At 37.1% G+C, this 27,115-nt stretch overlaps 1 protein-coding gene across 1 annotated transcript in view; it reads right to left on the bottom strand.

Annotated features, from left to right (window-relative positions):
- CHN1 (chimerin 1) overlaps positions 1-27,115 on the bottom strand; it is a 151,115-nt gene that overhangs the window by 87,027 nt on the left and 36,973 nt on the right. The window contains exons 3-6 of the mRNA XM_054723345.1: positions 25,945-25,983; positions 22,086-22,141; positions 20,161-20,192; positions 17,094-17,207 (exon numbers count right to left, since the gene is read on the bottom strand). Of these exons, the coding sequence (XP_054579320.1) occupies positions 17,094-17,207; positions 20,161-20,192; positions 22,086-22,141; positions 25,945-25,983 (241 nt within the window). The remainder of the gene's footprint in view (positions 1-17,093; positions 17,208-20,160; positions 20,193-22,085; positions 22,142-25,944; positions 25,984-27,115) is intronic.

Below are 27,115 nucleotides of genomic sequence, written 5' to 3' on the forward strand. Positions count from 1 at the left end.
CATTACAATCTTCGCAAAACCAGGTTAGGTCCAGAGATGGTCAATTTATTTGTATAATTAACAGATGTGGCTTATTTAAGAGTTGGTGATCAGCCCCACTAAAAGCTTATAAAATCTTATTTTCATGAGTCTACTACTTAAAGATAAAAAGCCACTAACGTCTACAAAAGCATGGAGCTATATATGTGTGTGAGTCCCTGCAGAGTTCTACACATGTACACAAGTGGTGTGTACTACAAAAACAAATACATACCTTCATATACTTATCTTCCAGATTGCTATTTAATGCCTTTAAACAAAATGCTTTTATTTAATCATTTCTGTATATACTGCACAATTCTCAGAATCATATACAAACCACAATTTCAACCTGAAGACTCAGGTTCATTATCATGAATATACTACTACTAAAATTTTAGTGTCTGAATACAGAACTATCCCAGAGGTTGCTACAGGCTTTGAGTTGTCTCTCCCTGATCTACATTGTCCCCAATTATTGAACTGATAGTACTTGAATCTAACTATATTACTAAAATCAACTTCTAATTTGCTACTTTCAAAGTCAAAATTCAGAACATTTCCAACACCCCCCAAAGTAGCCTCATGTCCTTTTACACCCTATTCTTCTGCCCCTTGTCCTATCCAAACACTTCCTATCACTATAATTTTCTACCATTTTATATAAATGGAATTCTACAGCATATATTCCTGTGTGTTTAGTTGTCTTGGTTTCTAATATAAAGACTTACTTTAAACTAATAGATACTGTTCTCATCAGATTTTAAATACAACCAGATCAGGATTTCAAGCTATGAAAAGTAATAAACTAATTTTTTTCAGAGAGAGATGGGAAGGGAGGAAGGGATGGCAGGAGGGAGAGAGAGAGAGAGACTAAGAGAGAAACATCAATTTGTTGTTCCATTTATTAATGTATTCATTGGTTGATTCTTCTATGTACCTTGACCAGGAAATGAACCCACAACCTTGGTGTATAGGGGCAGCACTAAATAACTAAGCTACCCGGCCAGGGCCTGTTTCTGGGGTTATTTTTATGTAGCTTCTTGTCTCTAAAGAAGACATTAGGCATCATATATAATCAATCTGTTAGTTGGAAAAAAAGAATGATCAGAAAAGCCAGAGTTGGCATTTGTTGGGTAATAAGTAAAAAGCTTATAATATATCTGTGTGTGTTCATCTTAATAATTCTATTTAATATTTTTGAGTCATTCAGAAAGTGCTGGAAATAGATTTGAATTCAGGACTGTCTGTCTGATTGCAAAGCCATGTTCTGAACTACAACCATATGTACTTATTTATATTTAGAACCACAGGGCCAAAAAAGTCATTAAAAGTCCAATAATTGGGTTATGTATCTTTTAGAGTAACACAACAAAGCACTCATAAATATCTGTCCACTTAAGAGATCCTTAGATAAGAGCAATAAATAGAATGGGGAAAATGGCTTTTTTAGTTCCTTATATAGGGAAAGGACTATATCATAGGGAAAAATTCTAAATCTGACAATGCAATTTTATTAAATAAGCCCAATATACTATATGTCAAGCACTGCATGAGGTTCAAGGAAACCAAGATAAGACTTAATTCCTACCCTGGAATACCTCAATTCATTTATAAGGACAGACAGCCATGTAAATAGAGTATTACTGATACCTTGTTCCTAGGTATACTCAGGGAATATGTGGAGATTTTTTCAGAAAAGAAATGAATGACCATATGATCAGTACCAGGCAGAAATATATTCAGTAGAGAGAGAACCAAGTATAAAGCTTGAAGAGGAAGTACCATCCCTGAAAATAAAAATGCCAAATTGTGGATAGATTTCTTAGCAAGCTTTAAAATCTGGCAGAAAACATCTATTCCAACCCTTAGGAAAAATTCTGAAAGACCTAGCAAGAGGAGTTAATCTGTAGCTTGCAGAATGACCACCACTGAAAGCAGAAGCAGAGCCAAAAGCTAACACAATTGTCTGAAAGGAGCAGATGGGCATCAGGAGGAGGGAGGAACACTCCCTCAGAACAATGACAAGAGCCACAGGGCAGCTATTTTAACTTGAGGACAACATGAGATATTCATAAGAGACCTGTTCTCCTAGACTCAGGGTACACCGGACAATTTAAGGAGGGGTGGGAGGGAGGACAAACCAGTCAGTATATTTGATAAGGGTCATGTGTATAAAAAATACTATACAAGAGCAAGATGGAGGAATAGGAAGTCCCAGTCCCTGTTCCCCTTAAAGACACTGAATTAGCAATAATATATGGACCAAAATTCTTGTATGAGATCTTCAGAAACCATTTAAGAAATTGTAGCACCCCAGGAAAGCACAACGCCAAGAACAACTACACTGAAACAGGAGAGAAGAGCTGTTTTATTTTATCCACGACTGCCCCTTCCTCAAGTCAGCATAGCTCAGCTTGGTTTGTGGCTTCTCTCTGGGTGTTGGCAGGAGGGGCAGGGAGAACAGTGGAACGTGTGTCTAAAATTCTGGCTTTTCGGAGGGCTGCCCAAAGAACTGGTTACCATCTTGCCTAATTTAGAGTGCTAATGGAGCTGGCAGTTTGAGTGCTGGGGGGTGCTGAAAGCAAGGGAAAGCAGGGCAGCTCGCAGCAACAGCAGAGAGCCTGGGTGCCCCAGAAAAACGTTGGCTTGATTTGGTGCAATCAGATTTATTAATCAGGAGGAGGTGCACAACGTGTTACTTCTCCCTCATGAGGGACGGAGAAGAGTGGGACATGTGCCCAGCTTTGCAGAAAGCTGCCCAGGGGACTGGTATCTGTCTTGCTTGATCTGGGGAGCTTACAGGGAGCTGGCATACTTTGGATCCTATGGGGCTACTGAGAACCAGGGGAGTAAAAAGGAACCTGCAGTACCACAGACACCAGACGGTATAAGAGATTAGGACAAACTGGCAACCACTCTAATGGGCAAATCACAAACACACAAGCCCAGAGAAATCACATAACACCCCCCAAATCTTTACCTGGCCCCCCAAATCTTTACCTGGGCTGATTAGTGAAGGTTTTCCTCTGTATGAAGTCAGCCTATAAAAACTTGGATAAGTGGCTGTTTTTAAAAATGCATAAAACTCAGCAATAAAATAAAATAAAATCATGAAGAACCAGGGAAACACGGCCTAATCTCCAGAAACCAACCCCAGAGGAACAGATCTATTAATGACCTGACAAAAAATTCAAAATAATTTCTTAAAGGATTTCAATTATCTGAAACAGAACACAGACAACTAAATGAAATCAGGAAAATGATGCATGAACAAAACCAAAGGATCAACAAAGAGATAGAAATGATAGAAAAGAACAAAACAAAATTTGAAGCTCATTAATACAGCGATTAAAAATATTAAACATCAGACCTGACCAAGCAGAAGACTCAACAAAATTGAAAAAAAGGCATTTCAAATTATTGAGACAGAGCCACGAAAAGAAGAATGAAGGAAGGAAAGTGAAACTCCTAGCAGATGAGAGGAAGGGACAGAGAGCTTATCTGAAGAAACAATGGCTTGAAAACATCCCAAATCAGAGGAAAGAAACTGACACCCAAATTCAATAAGCTCAAAGAACTTCAACCAGGGTGAACTGAGAGAGGTCCATACCGAGACACATAATCAAACTGTCAAAAGTCAAAGAAAGAATCTTGAAAGCAGCATGGGAAAAGTGACTTATGTACAAGGGAACTCCCATGACTACCCTTTCCTTAGCAAATCCAAATACCGGTACATCTCTTCGGATAAGAAAACCTCTCTATCCGTGGCAGGTTTCAGAAATTTGAAAAATTCTACTATAATTATCCATATACTAGGGGCCTAGTGCACAAATTCGTGCACCTTGAAAGTAACTGTGGGCCACAAGGCTGCGGTGGGCACAGGGGTGGGTCTCGGCCCATCCTCTGCACCCCCGCCCGGCCCCTCCCGCCACAGCCCCCAGTCCCATGTTTGCCGGCAGCCCAGCTCCTGCTGCTGCCGCTCCCTCACGCTGAGGATACCAGCCCCACTCGCACCCGCTGATGGCACGGAGTGATTGGGGCCGGCGCCATCAGTGGGTGCGAGCGGCGGCTACTGCCCCAAACACCCCTTAGGAGCAAGGGGAGGTGGAGAAGCCCTCAGGGGCGATTGAGGCTGGAAGCCACTGCTCACACCCGCTGACGGTGTCAAGCGAATGTGACCAGTGCCGGGCGCCAGCAGCGGGTGTGAGCGGGGCCGGCGCTGGCAGCAGGTGCGAGTGCCAGGCAGGACTGCGGCACACAGGAGCAAGGAATTTTCAGTAACCACCAGAGGCTCATTCCGATGACAGTGACCAGCGCCCTGCCTTGGTCTGATGCCCTGCGCTCTCCTGCATCCCGCTGCAGCCGAATTCCGCCATGCTCTGCACATGCCCCTGGTGGTCAGCACATGTCATAGCGACCACTGTTCGGTTATTCTTCAGTTCGGTCTATTTGCATATTTGCCTTTTATTATATAGAATATATATGAAACTGTCCATTTTTCCCTCCATAGCACTTGTCTCAGTTTTAACTCTATATATGGGACAGTCTCATTACAGTCTAATCCTCTCACTCCCTGATAAACTCCATATGGCCAGGGATCTTGACTGTTTATTCATCCTTGTATCCCCAGCACCCAGAAGAGTATCATTATAATTTTTTTTTACTACACTTGATTGTGGCCAAGAATATATACACACACACACACACATACTGACTGGCCAGATTATTATGATCTCTGAATGCATAATAATCTGGCCACTCTCTCTCTATATATATATTAGAGGCCCGGTGCATGAATTCATGCATGGGTGGGGTCCAGCCAGCCTGGCCAGGGGGAGGAAACATTGGCAGTTGGCCGGCCTGCCTGCTGGTCGAACTCCTGGTCAAGGGGACAATTTGCATATTAGCCTTGTATTATACAGGATATACACCAAGTGGCCAGATTATTATGCGTTCAGAGATCATAATAATCTGGCCACTCAGTGTGTGTGTGTGTGTGTGTGTGTGTGTGTGTACACACACACACACACACACACACACACACACACACACACAAAGTAACAAGCCCTGGCTGGCGTGGCTCAGTTAGTTGGTCCATAGCCCCATACACCAAAAGGAGGTGGGCTCAGGGCACATATCCAGGTTGCAGGTTCCATCCCTGGTCAGGACATGTACAGGAGGCAACTGATTGATGTTTCTCTCTTATAACAATGTTTCCCTCTCTCTCTCCCCCCATCCCTTCCTCCAAGAAAAAAAAAAAAAAAAGAAAAGAAACCACAATAAAACCTTGTTGCCAAAATATTTGTGTATATGTGTATTTACTTTGTGGCCAATGAGACTGGTAATATATTTCTTTTTCCTACATTTCTGCATTTTACAGTTTCTATATTGTACATTGTAATAAAAAACAAAAGTTTATGATGGGCCTAAATTTAAATAAGTAAATATAGTAAGTGAAAACCAGAGTTTTTAATTTACAATGTAAAACTTTACCTTACAAAGAATTAATTCAAATAGCAAACTTTCCACATATTTACTGACATGGAAAATATTCATGATATATAGCTAATTTTAAAAGTATACCATAGAAAGGATACTTGGTATGGAGCCATCTCTTTAACCCAGGAAAGTATGAGAGTCACACTTCAATGCTTACGGTGCTTGCTGTCTTTAGGTAGTACGATTATAGGTGATTGTTTTGCTTTCCCTTCAGCTTTCTACATTAAATGTTTTCTGTGTTGTATATATGTTAGGAAAAAACTAAATAATCTTTTAAAACAGCTATGAACTCTTGCGCATTTACATTTCAAATTGCAACCATTTTCAGAAACACATCTATTTTATTCAAGTAAGGAGTGCCTTATATTAAACTATCCACTCCCTACTGTGACATATCAATTACTTTCGACAGTTTGTTTTATTAAAGCATACTTGACCTAAGGATCCTTCATATAAACTGGATTATACCAATATTTTAAAAAAGCTTATGGCACTGATGACATGGTATTACATTTTGAAGTAAATTATGCTATCCTTTTTATCAATAACAATCCTAATATTGCAGGACTACTAAATTCAATTGTCAACACATGTGTTATTCACATACTCTTATATCCAGAAAATTTCCCAAAGAGTAATGCATAATCTTAACTAAGAGAAGCAGAAACCCTTTTTCAAAAATTTTTCTGCAGAACATTATTTTCCACTTATTCCAAATAGCACAACAAGAAGGTTTGCAGGAAATGAAACGAAACCATGGTAACCAACTAAACCTATCATGAGCTATCAGATCAAAGAACACCAAGTACATTACACGTCAACGCCTACCAGCAGCATAATCCTTCCCCAGTTACTTTTGATCCTTCTTCCTAAACGTGGAAAAGCTTTCATCCAATGTTCACATTGTAAAAATGTGAAAGCGCCTTTACCAATACACTGTAATTCGCTGACTTTACCCAGGAATTCTGGCTGAGTTCACTTTAAAAATCAACCAAATATTCTGAGATTCAATTAAAAACTGTTGGTTTTTTCCCCAATCACTAGCAAATTTACATTTTTTAAATTTCAATGCATTTTATTATTTTCTAATACAGCAGCAATAGTTTCTTCATTCTAAAATTTCAGAGCAGTAAAGAGTAAATATAACATTCTCACAGGAATTCCCTCAATTAATCGAATCATACCAGCATTCTAAACTCCAAGCCACAATAAATTAAATCACAATTGCACTTATATCACAGAGGAGCCCCATTTTATCATCTTGTTGTATATTCTATCACCAATCATCAACCCCCATCATAGGAATGGAAGCTAAACTCACAGGATGCAGCTCAACATGTTCTTGAACTACCAACCATCAGCTGAAGCTAAATGAAGTACTGATGGCTTCTGTCAGGCATCAGCAGCTCATTACATAGCTACATCATCAGGGAGACAATAGGGTGAACTCCTGCAAACACTAGAGATTATCTTTGCTGCTATGGTTAGCCAACCTCTAGCAATTATCACCTAAAATAAAATACAATAGACATACATGCCATTAAAATATATGTATATTTTATATATGGCCAATATCTGGAAGGACAATCAAATAATTATAAATGGCATTATCTCTAGGAAGTGGAACTAGGAGTATGTAGTGGGAAAGTAATATAATTTATTATATATGCTTCTCTTACTTGAAATTTTTTAACATATCCATGTGTTTTCATAATCAAAGAGATGTAATAAATTACATGGATGTAAATATGCTATTATCTTCATAATTATCATTGCTGTCACCCAAACTCACTACAAAATTATTTTTATAAGTACAAATTATCACCAAATGATTTTATAATGGAATTTTAGGCTAAATAACCGAACAGTATATATATCTGATTTGGCTTTTTCTCTTTTGGGGGTAGTGGTGAAAAGTTATTCCTTGAGAATTAGTTGAGTAAACCTCATCCTTAAAGACTTTAAACATAGGTGTATGTATTTTATAAAAATGGTTATGTGTTAGTCATGTTAAAATCATTATTAAAAACTCATTGATTTAAAAGCTGAGTTTACTCTTATCTCACATTCCTTATGTAAAGTACTGCATATCCTATATAATAAAAGCCTAATATGCAAACTGTCCCCTCAGGTGGTCGTTCGACCGCTCGCTATGATGTGCGCTGACCACCAGGGGGCAGCGCGGAACATGGCAGGTGACGCGATGCTGGCAGCGGACGGACGGCAGTGGAGGCACTGCCGGCCCTGATGGGCCCCGACAAGAGCAGGACCACAGTGGAATGGTGGAGCAGGTGAGTGGGCGGCACCAGGTCAAGGCAGGTGCAAGCAGGGGCCCAATCGCTCCACAGACGGCAACCAGCAGCGGCGGCAGCAGCGAGAAGGCTGGCCCTGATAAACTGCCTCACAGGCGGGATGGTGGAGCAGGTGACGGGGTGGCGCTAGGCCAAGGCGGGGTGCCAGGCGGGGCTGCAGGGCTGGGAGGCTGGGGGTGTGAGCTGGGGCCCATCTCCACCGGCCACCCAAAGGGACCCCACCCGTGCACAAATTTGTGCACTGGATCTCTAGTTTTATTATGATTTAGGATGTTTTTCATTTTAATAACTTATAGTCTCCATATCTTAGCTCTTTGTTCTTAAGCAAGTTAATTCTTGGTCTTATCTGTAAAATGCAAAAAATATAGTCTATACAACTTAAGCTTCTTTTACAGCTAAAACTGAGTTTTCCAACCTAGATGCCACCGAGGACACAGATTACAAGATATCAAACCTGTCCAGCCTTTACAGAGGTCGGGAATGTTAGATGCTTAAGTCCTTCAGCCAGTCATACTTGGCCTTAATCAGCCTCGTGCATTTATCTCCTTATATATAATTTTCAATGCATGCCAATTATGAAAAAGTATTGGAAAATACTGAAAGATAATTCACATAAAGTATTTACCACAGTGCCTGATACAGTAAATGTTAACTATTATTACATTTGTAAAATGGTTAAATCCATTAAAAAATATTTGGGTGTAACAAATCATTCACAGGGAAGGAGGCACATTATCAATGCATTCTAGGGCTGTATCTTGTTACCAAGTAACAGGACCTGTTAAGAGAACCTGGTATATTTTCTACTGTACCTTCAAGTAGGTCTATAAGTCAGATTCCAGATTCCCTTTGCAAAGTAGGTAGATAACCACTGAGTCAGTTAACTCTCTCAGATCAAAGTTCCTATTGATTAGCCCCCAAATGTATTTGAAACTCAACTCCACCCTAAATGAAATGCTTAATGGAATCTGCCTTATGCTGTGCCTTTAAAATGCAAAAAAAATAATAATAATAAATCAACTTTTTTGATTCATCTACTGTTGCTTTAAATCGATTGCTCTGTATGCATACTTTTGAGATGAAACTGAAGTTTGAATAGATAGCAGTATATAAAAATGATATTGAGCGTAAATATTTGAAAAATGAAGTACCATTCAAGAGTAAGGTGCAATTCAAAATCACAATGAGATACCACTTCACACCCACTAGGATGTCACATGCACTGTTGAAATCAAAGACATAGTAAGGTCTGGTGAGGAGGAGAAACTGGAACCATCATATACTGTAATGCTGGTGGGACTATAAAATGGTTAAAATGCTTTGGAAAAAAACTTGGCAGTTCCTCAAAATGTCAAACAAAGTTGCAATGTGATCCAGCATTTTCACTCCTAGGTATATATACAAGGGAAATAAAAACGTATGTCCACACAAAAACTTGTGAGTAGCATTATTTATAATAGCAACATTATTCATAATAGCCAAAAAGTGGAAACAATCCAAATGTCCATCAACTAATGAATAAACAAAATGGGCATACAGGCAAATGTTGGAACATTATTTAAATATTCGTTAATAAAAAGGAGTGAAGTAGTGATACATTCAGCAACATGATTGAACCTAAAAAACATACTAATGGAAAGAAGGCAGTCACAAAAGAACACATATATATGATTCCATTTGTATGAAATAGCCAGGATGCATAACTCTGCAGAGACAAAAGTAGGCTGATGGTTCCCTGAGGCTAGGAGGGTTGGGAGAAATAGGAAGTGACTGCAAATGGGTATGGAGTTTCTTTCCAGGGTGATTAAATGTTCTAAAATGGACTTTGTTGCATAACTTTCTGAATGCTCTAAAAACCACTGAACTGTACACTTTAAATGGGTAAGTTGGCATGTTATTTATAACTAAATAAAAATAAAAAGGTTTAAAAAAAAAAAGAGGTAAGTGTTCATAGCATGCAAAGCCAAGCCTGCAATTTTTTAATACATAAAAAAAGGTGCTTGGGTGCCATAGGTAGATGTTTCAGAACACTCTTTAAATAGGAAATAAATCTTTTCTGGTTCAGTAAAATAAAATCAGAAATAAGAAAAAAAATCAATGAGGCAATAAGCCCTTAAATTTTATCTATCAATTTAACACTTTAGTAGGAAGTCTTTGGAGCTTATTTATCAAAAAAAGGTGTGAAAAAAATGGGAAGGATGTCTCTTTTTCTTTTATTGATTTCAGAGAGAGAGAGAGAGAAAGAGAGAGAGAGAGAGATAGGGAGAGAGAAACATCGACAAAAGAGAATCATTAATTGGTGGGGATGCCAAAACCTGGGCATGTGCCCTGACCAAGAATCAAACCATGACCTCCTGGTGCATGGGTGAACATTCAATCACTGAGGCACACTGGCCGGCAGGATGTCTCTCTTAACTTACCAAATAGAAGAAACCTCGTAGATTTGTTCCCCCTTCTTTTCTCCCTGAACCGCAGCATTTAATTCTAATGTGTTAACTTGAAAATGAGAAATAACTCAAAAGCCCCTAATACTCTACTTACATATTTTAAGTTTTCTCTCCATGTAGAACACATGGAAAGCCTTAATTAGAAGGTTGCTTGGTGCATGAAATCTAGAGAAAGAGAAACTGTGCAAATCAAATGTTTAATGGAATATTTCTCAAAGTGTGTTCCAGAGGGGTTCCATGAAAAGAGGGTCTCATGATCAAATGATTTTAGGAAATGCAGTATAGTTATATCAACATATGACTGCCCTCTCTATAGCCCCCAAGGCTGACCAATTCTTCAATTCTGAACAGTTATTTAAATAAGTTAATACAGCCGAAACTGGTTTGGCTCAGTGGATAGAGCGTCGGCCTGCGGACTCAAGGGTCCCAGGTTCGAGTCCGGTCAAGGGCATGTACCTTGGCTGCGGGCACATCCCCAGTGGGGGGTGTGCAGGGGGGCAGCTGATCGATGTTTCTCTCTCATCGATGTTTCTAACTCTCTATCCCTCTCCCTTCCTCTCTGTAAAAAATCAATAAAATATATTAAAAATAAATAAATAAATAAGTTAATACATTCCACTTAGAGTCAGATCTTCAGAGATATAGGAAGTTTTATCTTCCACTTTGCTTAAAGAATGCAGTTAGTGTCTTAAATACTTCTCAAAATGAAGATAGCCCTATTGATTTTCTTTGATCGACTGTAATAAATCTATACATGCATTGTAAAAAAAACAAACAAACAAATCAGGCACTCAGAAAGCTACAAAGAAATAAAAATCACCTTTAAATTCATCATTCAGAGATGAACACTATGAACATTTTGGTGATCATTCTTTTGACATCTCTCTATTTACATATACCTAGTATACCCAATAGATACCTAATTTTATGTAAGTAGTACAATAATATACATAATGACCTCTATAATGAATTTTATTTTTCAGATTAACTTAGGCTATGTATATTTTAGAATTTAACAATATATTTTTAACAGACATACAATAAATATGTCCAAACACAGAGTTACACTATGCTTTTTCAGTTTTTAAATTATTATTTGTTCTCCATTATCTAAATTTTTTCCAAATAATTCTTATGATGGTTGGCCATCCTAAAACCAAGGAGAGTGCAAGCACCGTGGGTAAAGCATTCCCTGGACTATGTCCAGTTCTGTCCTGGAATATCCAGATACAGGATTTGGGAGTATTGACTCCTGCACTTGTCATCTTTTTCTTCTCCCAATTTAGAGTAGGTAAAATGAATCAGACTCAACAGAAATTGCCAAATTTTAAGCTAACATTTCTCCTCAAAGTGAACCCTTTAAAATCTATAAGATATCTAGAAACCCTTTGAAAGATCAGTTCTCCATAGCCAAAAAAAAACTGCTTACTAAATTAATTATCTAAGTAATTCTGGTACCACTTAGTTCCCACCACCCTCTCCATTCATTCTCTTTTGTTGCTGTTAATCCTCACCTGAGGATATATTTCTCTTGATTTTCTAGAAAGAGTGAAAGAAAGGGAAGGAGGGAAAGGGGAGAATGGGAGGGCGGGGAGGGGGAGAGAGGGAGAGAGAGGGAGGGAGGGAGGTAGAGAGGGAGGGAAGTTGAGAGGAGGGGGGTAGAGAGAGACATTGATGTGAGAGAGAAACATCCATTGGTTGCCTCCAGCATGCACCCCAACTGGGGGTGGGGATCAAACCTGCAACCCAGGTATGTGCCCTTGACCAGTAATCAAACCCATGACCCTTCAGTGCATGGGCTGATGCTCTAACCACTTAAAAACACTGGCAGGGCTCCATTCATTCGTATTGCTCCTACAATGATAGTTCTAAATTATAAATGTAATCATCACTCTCATCTAAAGAAGTTTTCATTGACTCCCATGGCCCACAGATAAAGTCCAAATTCTTAAGCATGAAATACCAGGCTTTCCCGGCACACTTCCTGTATTCCCAAACCCCAGCAACCTGCCATACACCAAATGTTCTATGCTGTTCTATATATTCCGGCCTTGGCTGTTTGTTCTTCCCAAAATGCTAATTTTCATCACATCCTATCCTTCTATCTGGCAAACTTCTACTCTCTACTCTACTTTTAAGAAGTAGCTTAAAGGCCTTCTTCCTTGACCCATCTGGATGGTCAGTCCCTGGCAGAATACAGAAGCTCAATAAATGCTATTTTTGATGATGCAGTTATCTGGGAGATTATGTTAATTTCCCAATTTAATAATGAAGATCAAGACCCTGATTTCTATGAAAGGCCTTGACACATGTCAGTGACATACCAGGGATAAATATTTTAAGGAATATATTAGTCAATACTAAAATGGATTTATTTCACTGTGCTAAAAATATTAACATAATTAGGCTTTCCATGTCATCTTTAAAATATTAAATTATTTTAAGTCAGATTGAAAAATATTTTAAATCAGATTTTGAAAATACTATAGGCAAAACAACATCACCAAACAGAATTTATAAAACTTTGGTGTCTGGCTTCATGTACCTGACTTTCTATGGAACTCATACCACATTTTCTTATTATTTACAAAACTGGATATGCTACTTTAATAAGAAGTTGATCAGACTAAAATATTTGAAGAATTATACCATGGATTGATCCTCATTGTCTAGCATGGAAATTACTTTAATGAATACCTACTATGCTGTATAGTATAACTGTACACATTCTCCACTTCGACGCGCACCCCCCCGCCACACACACACACACACACACACACACACACACACACACCAACCTTCTTCCTTCTTTTAAAACAAGAAAAGAAAACCAGAATGTATTCATCCAGACCTCCTCCCAAAGCCTTATCTTCCAGTAGAAGCTGACTCCATTTCCCAGGTCCCCCAAAATATTTTGTTCTTGTTACTTATGAAGTCTTTGGTTGGACAAAGAATCAGTGCATGCATTTCCCTGCAGGTTGTTACTGGCCCACTGGTCCAGGTTGGAAAAGGGAGACCAACGCTGGCTCGATCAACCTGAAGGGAAGGATGCATACTGCACGAGAGAACAGAGCATATAGAAGGAAGCACACAACTCTGCCCCTGCAGCCACCTCTGACCACAAGGAAAATCAGCCTTAGACAGGAGCTGATACTGTGAATGGCCAGAAATGGAAAGATCACAAGTCCTCCATAACATCACTGGGATAATGATCATCCATGCTTTTGCATTTCTGAATTTCTCATTATGTGAAATATTACCTTAAATAATGTATTATTTAAGCAGGAAGAGTTTGCTTTTGAGTATCAGATAACACTTGGAGCTGAAGGCTTCTCAATTGAAGATAATTTGATTCTTGAAAGTGGGATGCTGCTAATTAAAGACTCTTAAAGGTTTCATTTTACAAACAGGAAACTAAAGCTCAAAGAGGTTAAATATACACAATAAGGTCAAGCAGCTAAAATTATAGTATAATTATTCAATGGATTATTATACAGCAGTGAAAATAAATAAACTATAGCCATGTTCTACAGTAAGGATATATCGCAGGAACATAATGTTAAGTGAAAAAAGAATGAAGAATACATTCTACATGTTCCATTTATTTTAAGTCCAAAACAATGTACTGTGTGGGGATACAAATTTATAAAGAAGACCAGGGACTAATCATCAGCTAAGGCTGCAGTGCGAGTAACAGGAAGAAGTAGGGGGGACGGGGGAGGAATACACAGTACACAGGAGACTCCAAAGGCAATGGCTGCTTCTTAAAATACATGCTGGCCACGTAACAGTTATAATCACGATATTTAATAATTTTTATGTTTCTTATAAGTTATTCTTTGGTATATACTTAACATTTAATAAAAGATCACAGAAAACATGCACTAGTCCTATCCCTTTTCATTTGTCACTCCACATGCACAACAGTGAACGTAATATTTTCTTCTTAGTGAGAAAAATTACATGACAAAATATTTTGTAAAGAATTAGTTTTAAAACTATGAAAATGATAAAAAAATGTTTTCAAACTTCTTAAATTATCTTAAGCTTACACATAACTGTATTTGCCATATCTCATTAAACTACAGCTAATCCAAATGTTGTCAAAAACATACAGAAAATCCCAAAGGCACTTTGAAACAAACATCTCATTCTTCATAAGGTACTATTTTCTGATGCCTAGCCTAGCATCTTTAGTTACACACTGCAACCATGTAAATGTCTGTCTGTATACTCCCTTTCACTGAGCAACAGTCATTTTACCTGAACCAAGGGGTCAACATGTGCAAAGGCAAAAAAGCCAGACAAAGCCTGGCCTGAAATTCAGGCTGAGATGGAATATGGGAGAAGATGGTGAAGAGGCGAGTAAATTTCAACTGCAGAATACCTTCCAGCTATGGAATGAGATCTCCTTTCTCACTGCAGAAAACTGGTGATGTGACAGCACATACATAACACGTACTCCCCTGAGTAATACTTCACATGATCTCAAAGATCATCAGTGAAGGGTTAGGGTTAGGCCTCCATAAGTATGGGAGAGATGTCAGTGATGGGGGGGAGGTGTGATCTTTGAAACCTTTTGCCCTACCCAACACTACAACCTTGCTGATCACTGCATCAGATTTTAAGATTGATGGGCATTTACAATACTGTGGAAGATAGAGGGACAAGACTGGATACAGGAAGATTTCTTAGGCAGTTATTGAACTAGTCCAGGAAGGGGCTTGCAGTTGAAAAGGAGAGGGAACTTTAAGGGGGGAAAAAAAACTCAAGAAATAAAAAATTGTTAGGTTTGGTTATGTGGGATGAGCAAGAAGAAAAAGTCCTCCTCACTATTAGATAACATAGGCATAGGGAGCATGAGACAAAGTGAGGGGGAGGAAATGAGGAAGAGCTTGGAAGATGTGGGTGCTACTTTTCTCCAAACGAAATCCTTGGCCCTCCAGTGGCTGCTGGTGTCATTAAGGGAAAACTGCTTGACAGCATGTTCTGAGAGGCAATACGGCATGATGGAAGATATGGAAACTTGGCAATGAGGCAAAACTGAGTTCAAATTCCAGTTCTGTAACTTACTATGTGACCTCGGGGGCAGGTAAGAAGACGGCAACAAAGGGGAGATTTCTATGTCTGCTCTCACTGTACCTCCTTCTTCCTTCTTCAGATCCCCTAACCTTGACATCAAGGCTTATTACCTCACACCCTCAGATGACCAGACTTTTTGGGAATGTGATGTAGATCCTAAAACTGTAAAATGTGAGGAGCAGAAAGATGAAGAAACTGACTGTAAGGAGTTCTGTGGTCGGCCCCCTATCGGTCTTCTAGTTCATTCAGTGGCAACACAAAGAGGTCTTTGAATTCCCAGCCCAGATTTCCCCCCTGTATGCCATAATTTAAACCCAAAAAACCCCCACAATATAATTAAATAATTAATGGGGACTTACACTTTATCATTTGTCATCAAAAGCAAATTTCCATGAAGTCCTATAACAAGTTCTGTTTTCCAAGTATGCAATTAATTCGGCATTCAGTATGAAATAATACTGAATTATAACATTCTTTTTGTCAGAAAGATTTATATTAAATCTGATGGGTGGGAATAAGAGCAGTCCCTGATCACTCACACAGGCATAAGTGACCAAGTTAGAATGTCATATTAGAGTCCTGAGCAATAACATAACCTTTCTATTCTCTCTTTGTGGCCATAGAAAGAAACTTCATTTCTTTGACCTCTTTCTTAGAAAGTTTCTTTCTTTCTTTTTAATCCTCACCAGAAGATTTTTTTTCATTGCTTTTCAGAGAGACTGGAAGGGAGAGAGTAAAGGAGGGAAGAGGAGGAAGATAGAAACATTGATGTGAGAGACACATAGATCAGTTGCTTCCTGCACACACCCTGGGGGGTGGGAGGGACGGGCAGTGAACCCGAAATCCAGGTATGTTCCCTTGACTGGGAATCAAACCTATCACCCTTTGGTGCTCGGGCCAATGCTTCAACCACTGAGCCAGGGCAGAAAGTTTCTATTTTTAAGGCTTTTCCGGAGAATGGATGAATAAATGATGAATGGACAAAGACAATGGGTAATTATTCCAAGCCTTTGGAGAGGCAGCAATGCAGACCAGATTAACAGGTTTCAAATAGCAGCTACATGAATTATTAAATGTATGACCCTGGCCAAGTTACTCAGCCTCTAGTTCCTCTGTTTCCTTATAAGTAAAGTGGAAAAGGTAACAATCCATAAATCCTGGAGTTGTGAAGATGAAACGAGGTTAGAGGCCTGGCATGAGGTAAACCCAAGGAAAAGCATGCTATTATATTTCTGTTCTGTATTGCAGGGTTAATGGAAATACTTGTTTCTGGGCACGGTACTATAAGTTAAGAACAGACAAAATGCTGAAAAAGTTCAGCTGATAGGAAAGAGCCAAGAGCTCCCAAGAAAAACTGCTTCAACCAAAAGCCAACCTAAGAGAAATGACAGTGGCTTTAATTTTATGAGTTACAAAGATCTTTTCTCTTAGTTCCTTTTCTCATTCAAGAAATAGATGGAGCTGACACAGCAGGACAGATGGGAGAGAACCCACAATGAAATGCAAGAAAGCAGCTACAATAAAAATGCTTTAAAAGTTCTTCAATTCTTAATTAGTGAGTGCTACCATTCATGAGGAATTTTTTAAGGGCCTCAAAGCTATTAAAATGGTAATTAGGTCCCAAGAAAACAAGAACCAATTCAATTACGTGCTGGATGCTTTTAAAATTTAAAGCCCTCTATTAAGAGGGTTTTAAATGAAGCATAGTTATAATTACAGGTCCTCGACCAACCTTAAAGCCAAAGTGTAGGTTCCTGGCTGGCGCTGGCTCTCCCGAATGAGGTAGCTCCCCTCAGCCACACTCAGGAGCTGGTCTGCGGCTTCCCGGGAGATCCTGCCATGGAACCTGAGAAACAAAGTCAATTCAGAAACTGCATGTCTTCCACTTTCTCAATGCAACAAGACAAAACAAAATCCCCACCTTTCCCTGTTGTTTTCGAGATCAAGTACTGCCATATACTCAAAGGGGATTATAAACTCAACAGAGTTTAACTATGCTTGTGTTACCCTGGGCCTGGCCCCTGGCCAGCTTCTCTGTGGTGATAAAACAGCACCAAAGCCGCTACCCAATCCATTTAACAATTACAAAACCAAAATCCACATTCATCCAAAGGAAGACCAACCACCTCTCTTGAGCAAACATGCCCTTCTTATGCAGCTGGTCTGACCACATGGACATGATGAAAAATATACAGAAATGTGTCCCATTTCCTTTCTTCATAATAATAACATTTCTCAAAATTTTGGCTCAGAGTCTATGTTGGCAATTTTCCAGGACCCTGTGTTGCCCTTAATTGGCATGATTGTCCAATAATGTGCATAATCTGCATCACTGGTTCTCAAGCCAAAAGCAATGAACTGTAATACTCGCTTTCATTCCCTGCTAAAACCTATTTTTGATTAACAGAGAAAAAAGGGGGAAGAAGAATAAACACACTCTTTACACAAACACAGTAGATTCATCTATAACACTCAGAACTAAAACACTGAAAAAGAAAACTATGCCAATGGTGACTGATGATTAATATTAAAAATATAAAATCACCTTACACTTGTATGGGATTTACAAATTACAAAGAACATACATTATGTCCTTTTAGTAACTCAAAATAATAGAACTGAGTTATTGCTGTACCGAAACTTTGCAGCTTTTACTGGTAAAACAAAACAACAGTTTCTTGAATTTGGAATAATTTGGAATAATATATTTTAAAGGCTCTGAAATGACACCTTAATAATTTAGAAATCTTATTAGGTGCAAGCGGCAACTTTTTAGAGATTTTTCTCATGGAAATGATAAGTCTCAATTTAAATCTTAAAACAGTCCATGATAGGTATGTTCAAATCATGACAAAACAGCTAGTTTTAGCAATGGCTTGGAATTTCTGATCTTCACAAATTCCTCAATCTTTCAGAACCAGGTCCACCCTGACTCTGCTGGAGCAAGAAGATGGTAACCTATCCCTACCTTTAGATTAGCATATGGATATGTTTATTTTAAGTTTATCTGTCATCAATTAATAATTCAGTAAAATTTAATATCTATTTGTTTAAAAAACTCAATTTAAAGAAGCATAACATTCGCCTGGCCAGTATGCCTCAGTGGTTGAGCGTCAACCCAGGAACCAGGTTCAATTCCCTGTCAGGGCACATGCCAGGGTTGCAGGCCCAATCCCTAGTAAGGGACGTGCAGGAGGCAGTGATCAATGATTCTCTCTCATCATTGATATTTCTATCTCTCCCTCTCACTTCCTCTCTCTGAAATCAATAAAAAAATATATTTAAAAAATAATAATAATAAAGAAGAATGACATCAAGAAAACAAATTTTGTAACAAAACTTGACAATGGTATTTTAAAAATCTTAAAATAGCCCTGGCCAGTGTGGGGCAGTGGTTAGAGCATTAGCCTCCACACCAGAGGGTTTCAGGTCTGATTCCAGGTCGATGGCATGTACCTGGGTTGCGGGTTCCCTCCCTGGCCCCAGTGGGGGCACCTGTGTGAGGCAACCAGTTGATGTGGCTCTCCCACATCTCTCTCACATAGATGTTTCTCTCTCTCTCTCTCTCTCTCTCTCTCTCTCTCTCTCTCCCTCCACCCCCCATCCTTTCCACTCTCTGAAAAAAAACAATGGAAAAAATATCCTCAGCTTAGGATTAACAACCCCTTAAAACTATTCATAACACTTGACCCAAAATTTCCACCCCATAAAAGCTGTATGCACTAAGATGCTTCCTGTGGTGTTACCATTAATAATACAGTCATGTACCACTAAACGACAGAGATACATTCTGAAAAACACATTTTAGGTGATTTCATCATAAAGTGCCTGACACAAACCTAGACGGTATAGCCTACTACACATATAGGTTGTACATGGTGTACCACTGTTGTATATGTGATCCATCACTGACAGAAACATCATTATGCAACATATGATTGCATAACTCATATGCAACCTAAATGCCAAAAGCAGAGAAATAACTAAATTATGGTACAACCATAAAGAACACCAGTGGCTCCCCAAACTCATAAGTGCCTATGTTCTATTCACAAGAGTCTTGAAAACTTAAACAGAATTTTAAACAATTTCCAAACACTTGCCATATACATTATTTGGTATGATATTAAGTCTTAAAAAACAAATGATTTATTTGGGGAATGATGAGATAATAGGTGATTTTTATTCTTTTCCCCAAAGGGCTATCTATATTTCCTTTTTTTAATATTTAGAAAAATTAAGGATTTTAAATTTATGACATTTTTCATAAAATAGAAAAATGTTCATTATTAATATTAAATGAAAAAAATAAGGCTACAAAAATTATAAGCATATCTCCATTTTGTAAAATCAATTAGAAAAATAGATTTTTAGAAGGTAATACTTCAAAATGCTAATAATTATTTCTAGGTGGCATATATTTACTTATAGAAATTTTAGAAGAAAATTAAAAAATAAAGAAAAGTATAAATACAGACTAAACAACCCATATCCCAACACACACGTGTGTGTATATAACACAAATATAAATGTTTCCCTCATATACATCTAGAACTATTTATTTACTTACATGGCTTTATTTTAACATTCTTGCATACATTTCCCCATGTTACTTCCTTCTCTGTACTTGTCTTTATTTTCTATGTTTTCACCAATTAGAATAACTACATTTATAATCAGAAAAATAATTTCAGTCATCCAAACTTGAATACCTCCTTAATTTTTATTAAAAGCACCCATTTAACTGTCTCTCTTACATATTCCAATCTATAAAATGTTTTCTGATAATCCATACTTACTCTCTTCCATAATACTTTGGTCTGTTTTCTACCTATTGGAAAAATAAAAAAGAAAGATATTTGTGCTAATGCAAATGTCCAAAACATTACTCAACATTTTGTGTATGTGACAAATTAAAGCAAATATTAAGAAAAAGAAAAATCAGAGTCTGGAGTTCCAGTTCTACCAGCAGACTAACTGCCTCTCACGACCAGTCCCTTATTTATAAAATATTTCATATGTAAAAAGAGTTGGACTAAATTATCTTTTCATTTCTAGGACTTTATAAATCTGAAAAAATATTTACATCACTTTATCCAAAAAGTAAAATAAAACACCTAAGACCTTAATGCCACAATTTGTCAGAAGAGACTGTGACTTTCCTTCCTGGTTACTCCACATTCCCCCTTCTGTTAACATCTCGACATAATCTTGCCCCTTTGTTCTCCCACTGGGGCCATAACCTCCCCAATTAATCTCCCCTAGCTTTTCATGGCAGTGTGTGTGGGCTATGAGATAAAGAAAGGCCCAGCAGAAAAGTTTCTAAGGAATTTGTAGTGGGGTAGACTGAAAGAGAGTATTTGCCTGGTTCAATTAAATATTTTCTGAGTGAGGCATTGTCCTATCTGGAAGGGTAGGTTCATTTATGTTCAGTTCTGATCATTTTATCATTTTTATTTAAATCTGTTGTTTGAATATGTGAAACATTTGCATAATTCAAAAGTCACAACTATATAAAAACATGTCCTCAGAGAAGTCTCACTCCCATCTGTATACCCTCAACACTGCTCCTCACCCACTCCTTATGGGTAAACATTTTACCAATCTCTGGCTAATCCTTTCTGTGTTTCTCTTTTACAAAAATAACCTTTATTTTTTTCTTTCTTTCTTTTCTTTTCTTTTTTTTTATTGATTTCAGAGAGGAAGAGAGAGGGAGAAATAAAAACATCAGTGATGAGATAGAATCATTGATTGGCTGCCTCCTGTACACCCCACTGGAGATCAAGCCTGCAACCCAGGCATATACTCTGACTGGGAATTGAACCATGACCTCCTGGTTCATAGGTCGATGCTCAACCATTGAACCACACAGGCAGAGTTATTTTCTTTATTACTAAAAAGGGACCATACTTACTATACTGTATATACATTTTATATCATTCCATATCATCTCATAGAAACCTTCCTTATAGACATTTAGATTTTTTTTCTAATATTCTACTATAAACAGTCCTACACTAAAAACTTTAGCATATGTTATTCCATATTTGTATAGATAATTCATCAGGGTAAATCCCTATAACTTGGACTAGTGGGTCAAAGGTTAGTGAAGTGAGACATTACAAAATTCTCATTGAATTGTAGCATGGCACATTCCCATCAGCAGTATATAAGTGTCTATGTCCTCAGAGGCTTACTAACCAAGTATACTCTAAGCTTTTGAACTTCTGCTACTCTGAAAGGCAACAATGATTTATGTATTTTAATTTGCATTTCTATTATTAATGAAATTGAACATCTTTTCCTATATATTGTCATATGTCCTTCTTTTTGTGAACTATGCCTTTGCTTATTTTTTACATCATGACTTACATCTTTTTAATGGAAAAATTAATAATAATTCCATAATGCCTTCAAACTTTGTTTTAAAAGCAAAAAATAAAACAAAAAATGGAAGAATGTATGTACAAAATGAAGATTAGCATCACTTAAAACTATGCTGTCATATTCTATAATGTGTTCCCAGACCGTCCCTTAAACAGTTATTTCAAGTAAGAAAAATGACAGTTATTTCAAGTAAGAAAAATGCATTCAAGTTGCAATGTTATGGTGCCAACTACTGTAAATGGTTAATTCCACAAATAACCAAGCCAATGAAGAAGGTCCAAGTTTGGGAAACAAATAAATGAAAAACATTTCATTGTAACAGTGTCATTACACCCACCTCATTAGTACAGGTCATTCTTCTAGGATGGGGAGCTTCCTGTTGCAGCTGATACACTACAAGAAAGAAAGTAAAAGATGTCATTTCTCTTATGTAGAACTTCGGACTATATTAGGGATCACAAACTGTCTGCTTTTTTATGTTCACAAGTAAACTGTGGTACAGTCCTACTTTTTATGAACAAAGCAAAGAAAGTAAACCTAACTAAATTTAGTGAAAGCTCAGGAACAAACACAAATAGAAAACACAAAGTTTTCTTTCTGCCTTGTAAAAACTCAGCACTGGATATCTGGTTCTGTTCTCCATAATCTGAGTCACTTATTCCCCTCCCCCCCCCCCCCTTTTTTTGTGTGGCTGCATTACTTAAAGCTTTTCTCGATACAAGCCAATAATGGTTATGTATTTTTAAGTATATTATTAAATGTCACACTTGAAACTAAAATTAGAATTTAAAGGCTAGATATGCCGTTTTTCTCCCCTATTTATATGCAAACCTCTATCTTCAAAGATAATCTTTCATATTTTTTAAAAAAATTTTATTTTTTTATTTTTTTATAATCTCCCTTTAAACAAAACTTCTGAGCCAACATTACTGCCACTTATTCAATTTGGGCAAATGAAGCAAATAAATAAATAAATAAATTGGGCACTGAAATAACTTGCCAAAGAAAGGATAATTTTTAGAGTATTTAAAAATGGATCAGTGAAAGTTATACCAATACCATGATCTTCTAGACTGTCTTTGGCTTTTTTTATTTGAAATTTTTTTAAAAAAGAATAGAATGTGTGGTTATTAGAGAAAGTGTGTTTATGTATGTTTAAATTTATCGCTTGGAAGGAATTTATTTTCGATTTCAACATATATAATCACATTCAATTGAATTTAAGTTAATATTGTATTTAAATACATACATAACATTACACTACCCAGACATCTGGTATTGTCAAATAATAAAGACTCAGATTTTAATTACATGTCATTATGTAGGCTTCACCTCTGATTGAATTGATTCATATACAGAAACATATATAAGTACACACAATTAGACTACATATACACGCACATATAATTAGACTATATGTATGTATGTGTGTGTCTATTACATACAATATATATACTGAGAATGGACACATACCACTGTCCTGCATTGCCATGTAAAGGCGATATAACATTGTGTCCAAGAATGTGAACTCCTGGACCAGACCATCTGGGGGTTGTTGAACACTGGGCTCTGCCACTAACACTGCCTACTGTGCTTCAGTTTTCTTCATTTCAGTAAGGGGATAAAAATAGTTTCTACTTCATAGCCTACTGAAAGGATTAAATAAGTTACTATATGTTAGACAAAACAGTCCTTGGCACAAAGTAAACACTCAACAATGATTAGTTATGATTGTATGTATGTGACTGACAGTAACACCAAAACTTCTTTGGAGTACTATTTGATCACCAGAATGCATCTTGAGTTCATCACCCAAACAGACCCCGGTAATGCTATCACTGAAAAGGCACAGAGAAGATACAGCTTTATTGTTTAAAAATCAAAACATCAACAAAGCCCTTCCTCATTAGTAATGACTGAAATTCTACTCATAGAAATGTATTCTTGTGCCTTTTCTTCCTGGTTGCAAAAATCCCTAAGAAAGACAGCACGTTAAAACAGTTTTAGATGCCCATATTTTACTATACCTATCAATAAGCAATAAAATTGTATTTATTTAAAGGGAATCCTCAACTTAGACTTCTTTCTAATTCTATTTTCCCATTAGTTTGTATTTGTAAGGCTTTAAAATTACATTTTCATAAGCTTAACTAAACCACACTGGGAAGCGAAACAGAGGCAAAGGTAAAATAAGTTTCTTACAAAATCACAGTGAAAATGTTTCTTATATAATATCACTGCAAAAAGCCATCCAAATCCCATCGTGCTAGAGACAGAAAGTAAAAAAAACAACAAAAAAACAACAACACCTTAACAAGTTGCAACTTCTGACATTAAGATTTAACTGTCCCCTTTGGTTTTACAAATGTAATACAGACTAGAAGTTAACAACCAGAACACCGAATAGTTTGTTTTGCATTTCCCTCCTAACATTGACTGACATAACTCATTTTTTAAAAATTTCAATCCATTTAGATTTTATTAACATTTTGAGAATTTTTTTAATTACAAAAATTTAATTCACATCACAGAGAAAATGATGAATGTATTATGGTTTGTCAGTGCTAAATAATGTCATAGAATTTATTGTCAATGATCAACTCTAACCAAGATTATATATATATATATATATATATATATATATATATATGACCTACTTTTAAAATGGGCTTTTCCACTTGGTTTTAACACAGTTTAATCATAACATTTCCTTGACGTGGAATGAAGTTTTTTCATTTGATGGCCAGGAGATAAAGTCTAATTAAATTTCCTCCCTGTTTCTACTATTAAAATGATGGAGGGGGAAGCCCAGGCATTGAAGTCACTAAAAGAAACTGTAAAATTCAGTAGCAATATTCTCACCCCCAAAAAGAGACATATGCCATTTTTAAAGACAAATGGTGGCTACGGTAGGACATATGAAGATAGAAAAAAATACACATTGCATATACTACATACAGTAATCAATATTCTTTAGGGGGAACAAAATCACCACCATGATTCAATAACAGTCTGAGGCTACATAAATGATCTTACATAAAAAAAATGTGTAAGGCACAAGTCAGAGCAAGGAAACAAAGGTAAAATGAAAACCAAAAATGCAGAAAATAATTTTAAATAGGCTTCTGCCAATGAGATTATGAGACAAAACCTTTAGGAGATTAAAGAACATTAGTCATTTTTATACATTCTACCAAAGGCAGAAACCAAAGGCACCAGCAGGGGTGCGGGAAAATGCATGTATGGCAATATTTCAGAAATTGTTCATATTTTGCTTACTATAATTAGCCCAAAGTAACAACCTATTAAAATAAAACTCTCCATTGTTCTGGGAATATAAAACCAACAAGAAACTGAATTGCTGCTCCTTCAGTTAGCAAATTTCAGAAACATACCAATATCAATAGTTAGGATAACTCAACATCTACAAGATGGTAATAATCTATATTTAAAGGAAAGGTTTCTTAGGTTGCTTATTCAACTCTATAGACAACAAACAAAAGCGTACAGTACTGGTTTTTGCAATAGTCCATTCATGAATTTTTTTAAAAACTTCATTGATTATATTTAACCTTATTTCTACTTTTTAAAAGTATCTTTTAGTTGATGAAACAATATTTTCTAGGAAATAAGAAAGAGGAAATAAAAGACTAAGAACTTAGACTTGAAGAAATTTTTATTCTAATGCAAAGTTTAAAGAGCAATACAGAACTCAAATGCCTCTCTTTTATATTGGAGAAGACAATTACTAAAAAAAGAAAGACTGCTTTTCTTTTGCCACTTTTTATCCATTCTTTTTATCAAGATAGCTTCCTGATTTAATGCATTAATAGAGTCCTTCGTCCTATAAAGCATCAAGATCTGAGAATAAATAATTAAACAGCTTGAATTCTTAGCTAGGTTCCCCTTGCATGAGTTTATCAGCCACTGTCAACCAGCAGTCTCAGGTTCCGTGATATGGAATTCTATGCAGGCTCAGGAGGATGAGATGCGTTCCACACGTGCAAACCATGTCCAGGCTGTAGAAACACTCCTGTTTCCCCACAATTACTTCTGCCATTCCAAAATCCTGTTGCGAATTAATTTTTCAATAAGAGGCACAAAATGGAATGCCTTCCTATCTAATGATCCTAGTATTTTTATATTACGTATAAAGCACTATAATCCACCCAATTTAAGATTATTAGTATACTTACAGTAAGATTTCCAAACAGGAGGTCTATATTCATCTGTATCTGAAAAGAATAAACATCAACATTACCAAACATTGATATTTTAAATGAGATATTTTAATCATTAATTAATTTAATATATATTTGTTGAGGCCTATTTGTCCTACACATTCTGCTAGGCATATTCAAAGGTGGTGTTTTCAGCCTTGGTCCTCATTTTCTTGAAGTCCTGTTTCAAAGATGTTCAAAGAAAGTCACTCAACTTATTTAACTACTTATCACAAAAATATCAAGATTAATTTTTACTGCTGGCACTTATTACTTACAGGTAGTCAGAAATGTACTTCCATATGCCCTCCCCCCCATCACATTTGGGGGATTCCAGTATAACTGGTTTTCCTAACATCAGGAGAGAAGAGCAGTAAGGTACAGATCTTAGTCCTCATACATCCTGAACAATCAAAGCCAGGAAATGAGAAACACTTCAATGGATGAGAATGTATCTAGGGAGCCACAAAGACCATAAGGTGAACATCTGCTCTTCAAGTCCATTTCCCCTCCCTCTGCTTGAGTACAGATGTAGGAGACAGTGTGAAGAGGCAGTAGAAAGAGATGCAAATACAAATATGTGGGCAAGATGGGGGAATCAGAGAAGGAGAGGGGCCAGTTTGGTCTGGCTTCAAATCAGTAAAGCATCACTGAGGCATAATACTGCCAGTCATAAGTTCCACCTACAAGCCCATGTAGCAGCATTTTGGTGTGGGAAGGTGTGGCTCTGCTAGCATCTGACATGAACCCATTAAGAAATTTCATGCTAAAAAATCTGACCTTTAAGAAGGCAAGACAATTCCTAGAAAGTTTCTTGAGAAGTCTGAATCTAGCATATGTAGCTAAAGTAAAAATGTTCATAGTCTCAAAACATTCAGCCCCCAACTCCCAATCTTTAAATGCAAGACTACTAATACTGGGCATAAGAACACAAAAGGGAAAGTATAAGTCATGTAGAAGTTGCTTGGCACCGAGTAGAAGTGTTCAAATATGTATACTTAAAGAAGAAATAAAATATTACTTGAATAAATGAATAAGGAATAAAGTAATGCAGCAAATGCAGTTGACTCTTATTATTCACAGTAGTTATATTCTATAAAGTCACCTCAAGCATTGAATGACTAAATACTGAACCACTGCTCCTAGG

Source organism: Eptesicus fuscus, chromosome 11 (assembly GCF_027574615.1).
Source record: "Eptesicus fuscus isolate TK198812 chromosome 11, DD_ASM_mEF_20220401, whole genome shotgun sequence".
Lineage (NCBI taxonomy): Eukaryota > Metazoa > Chordata > Mammalia > Chiroptera > Vespertilionidae > Eptesicus > Eptesicus fuscus.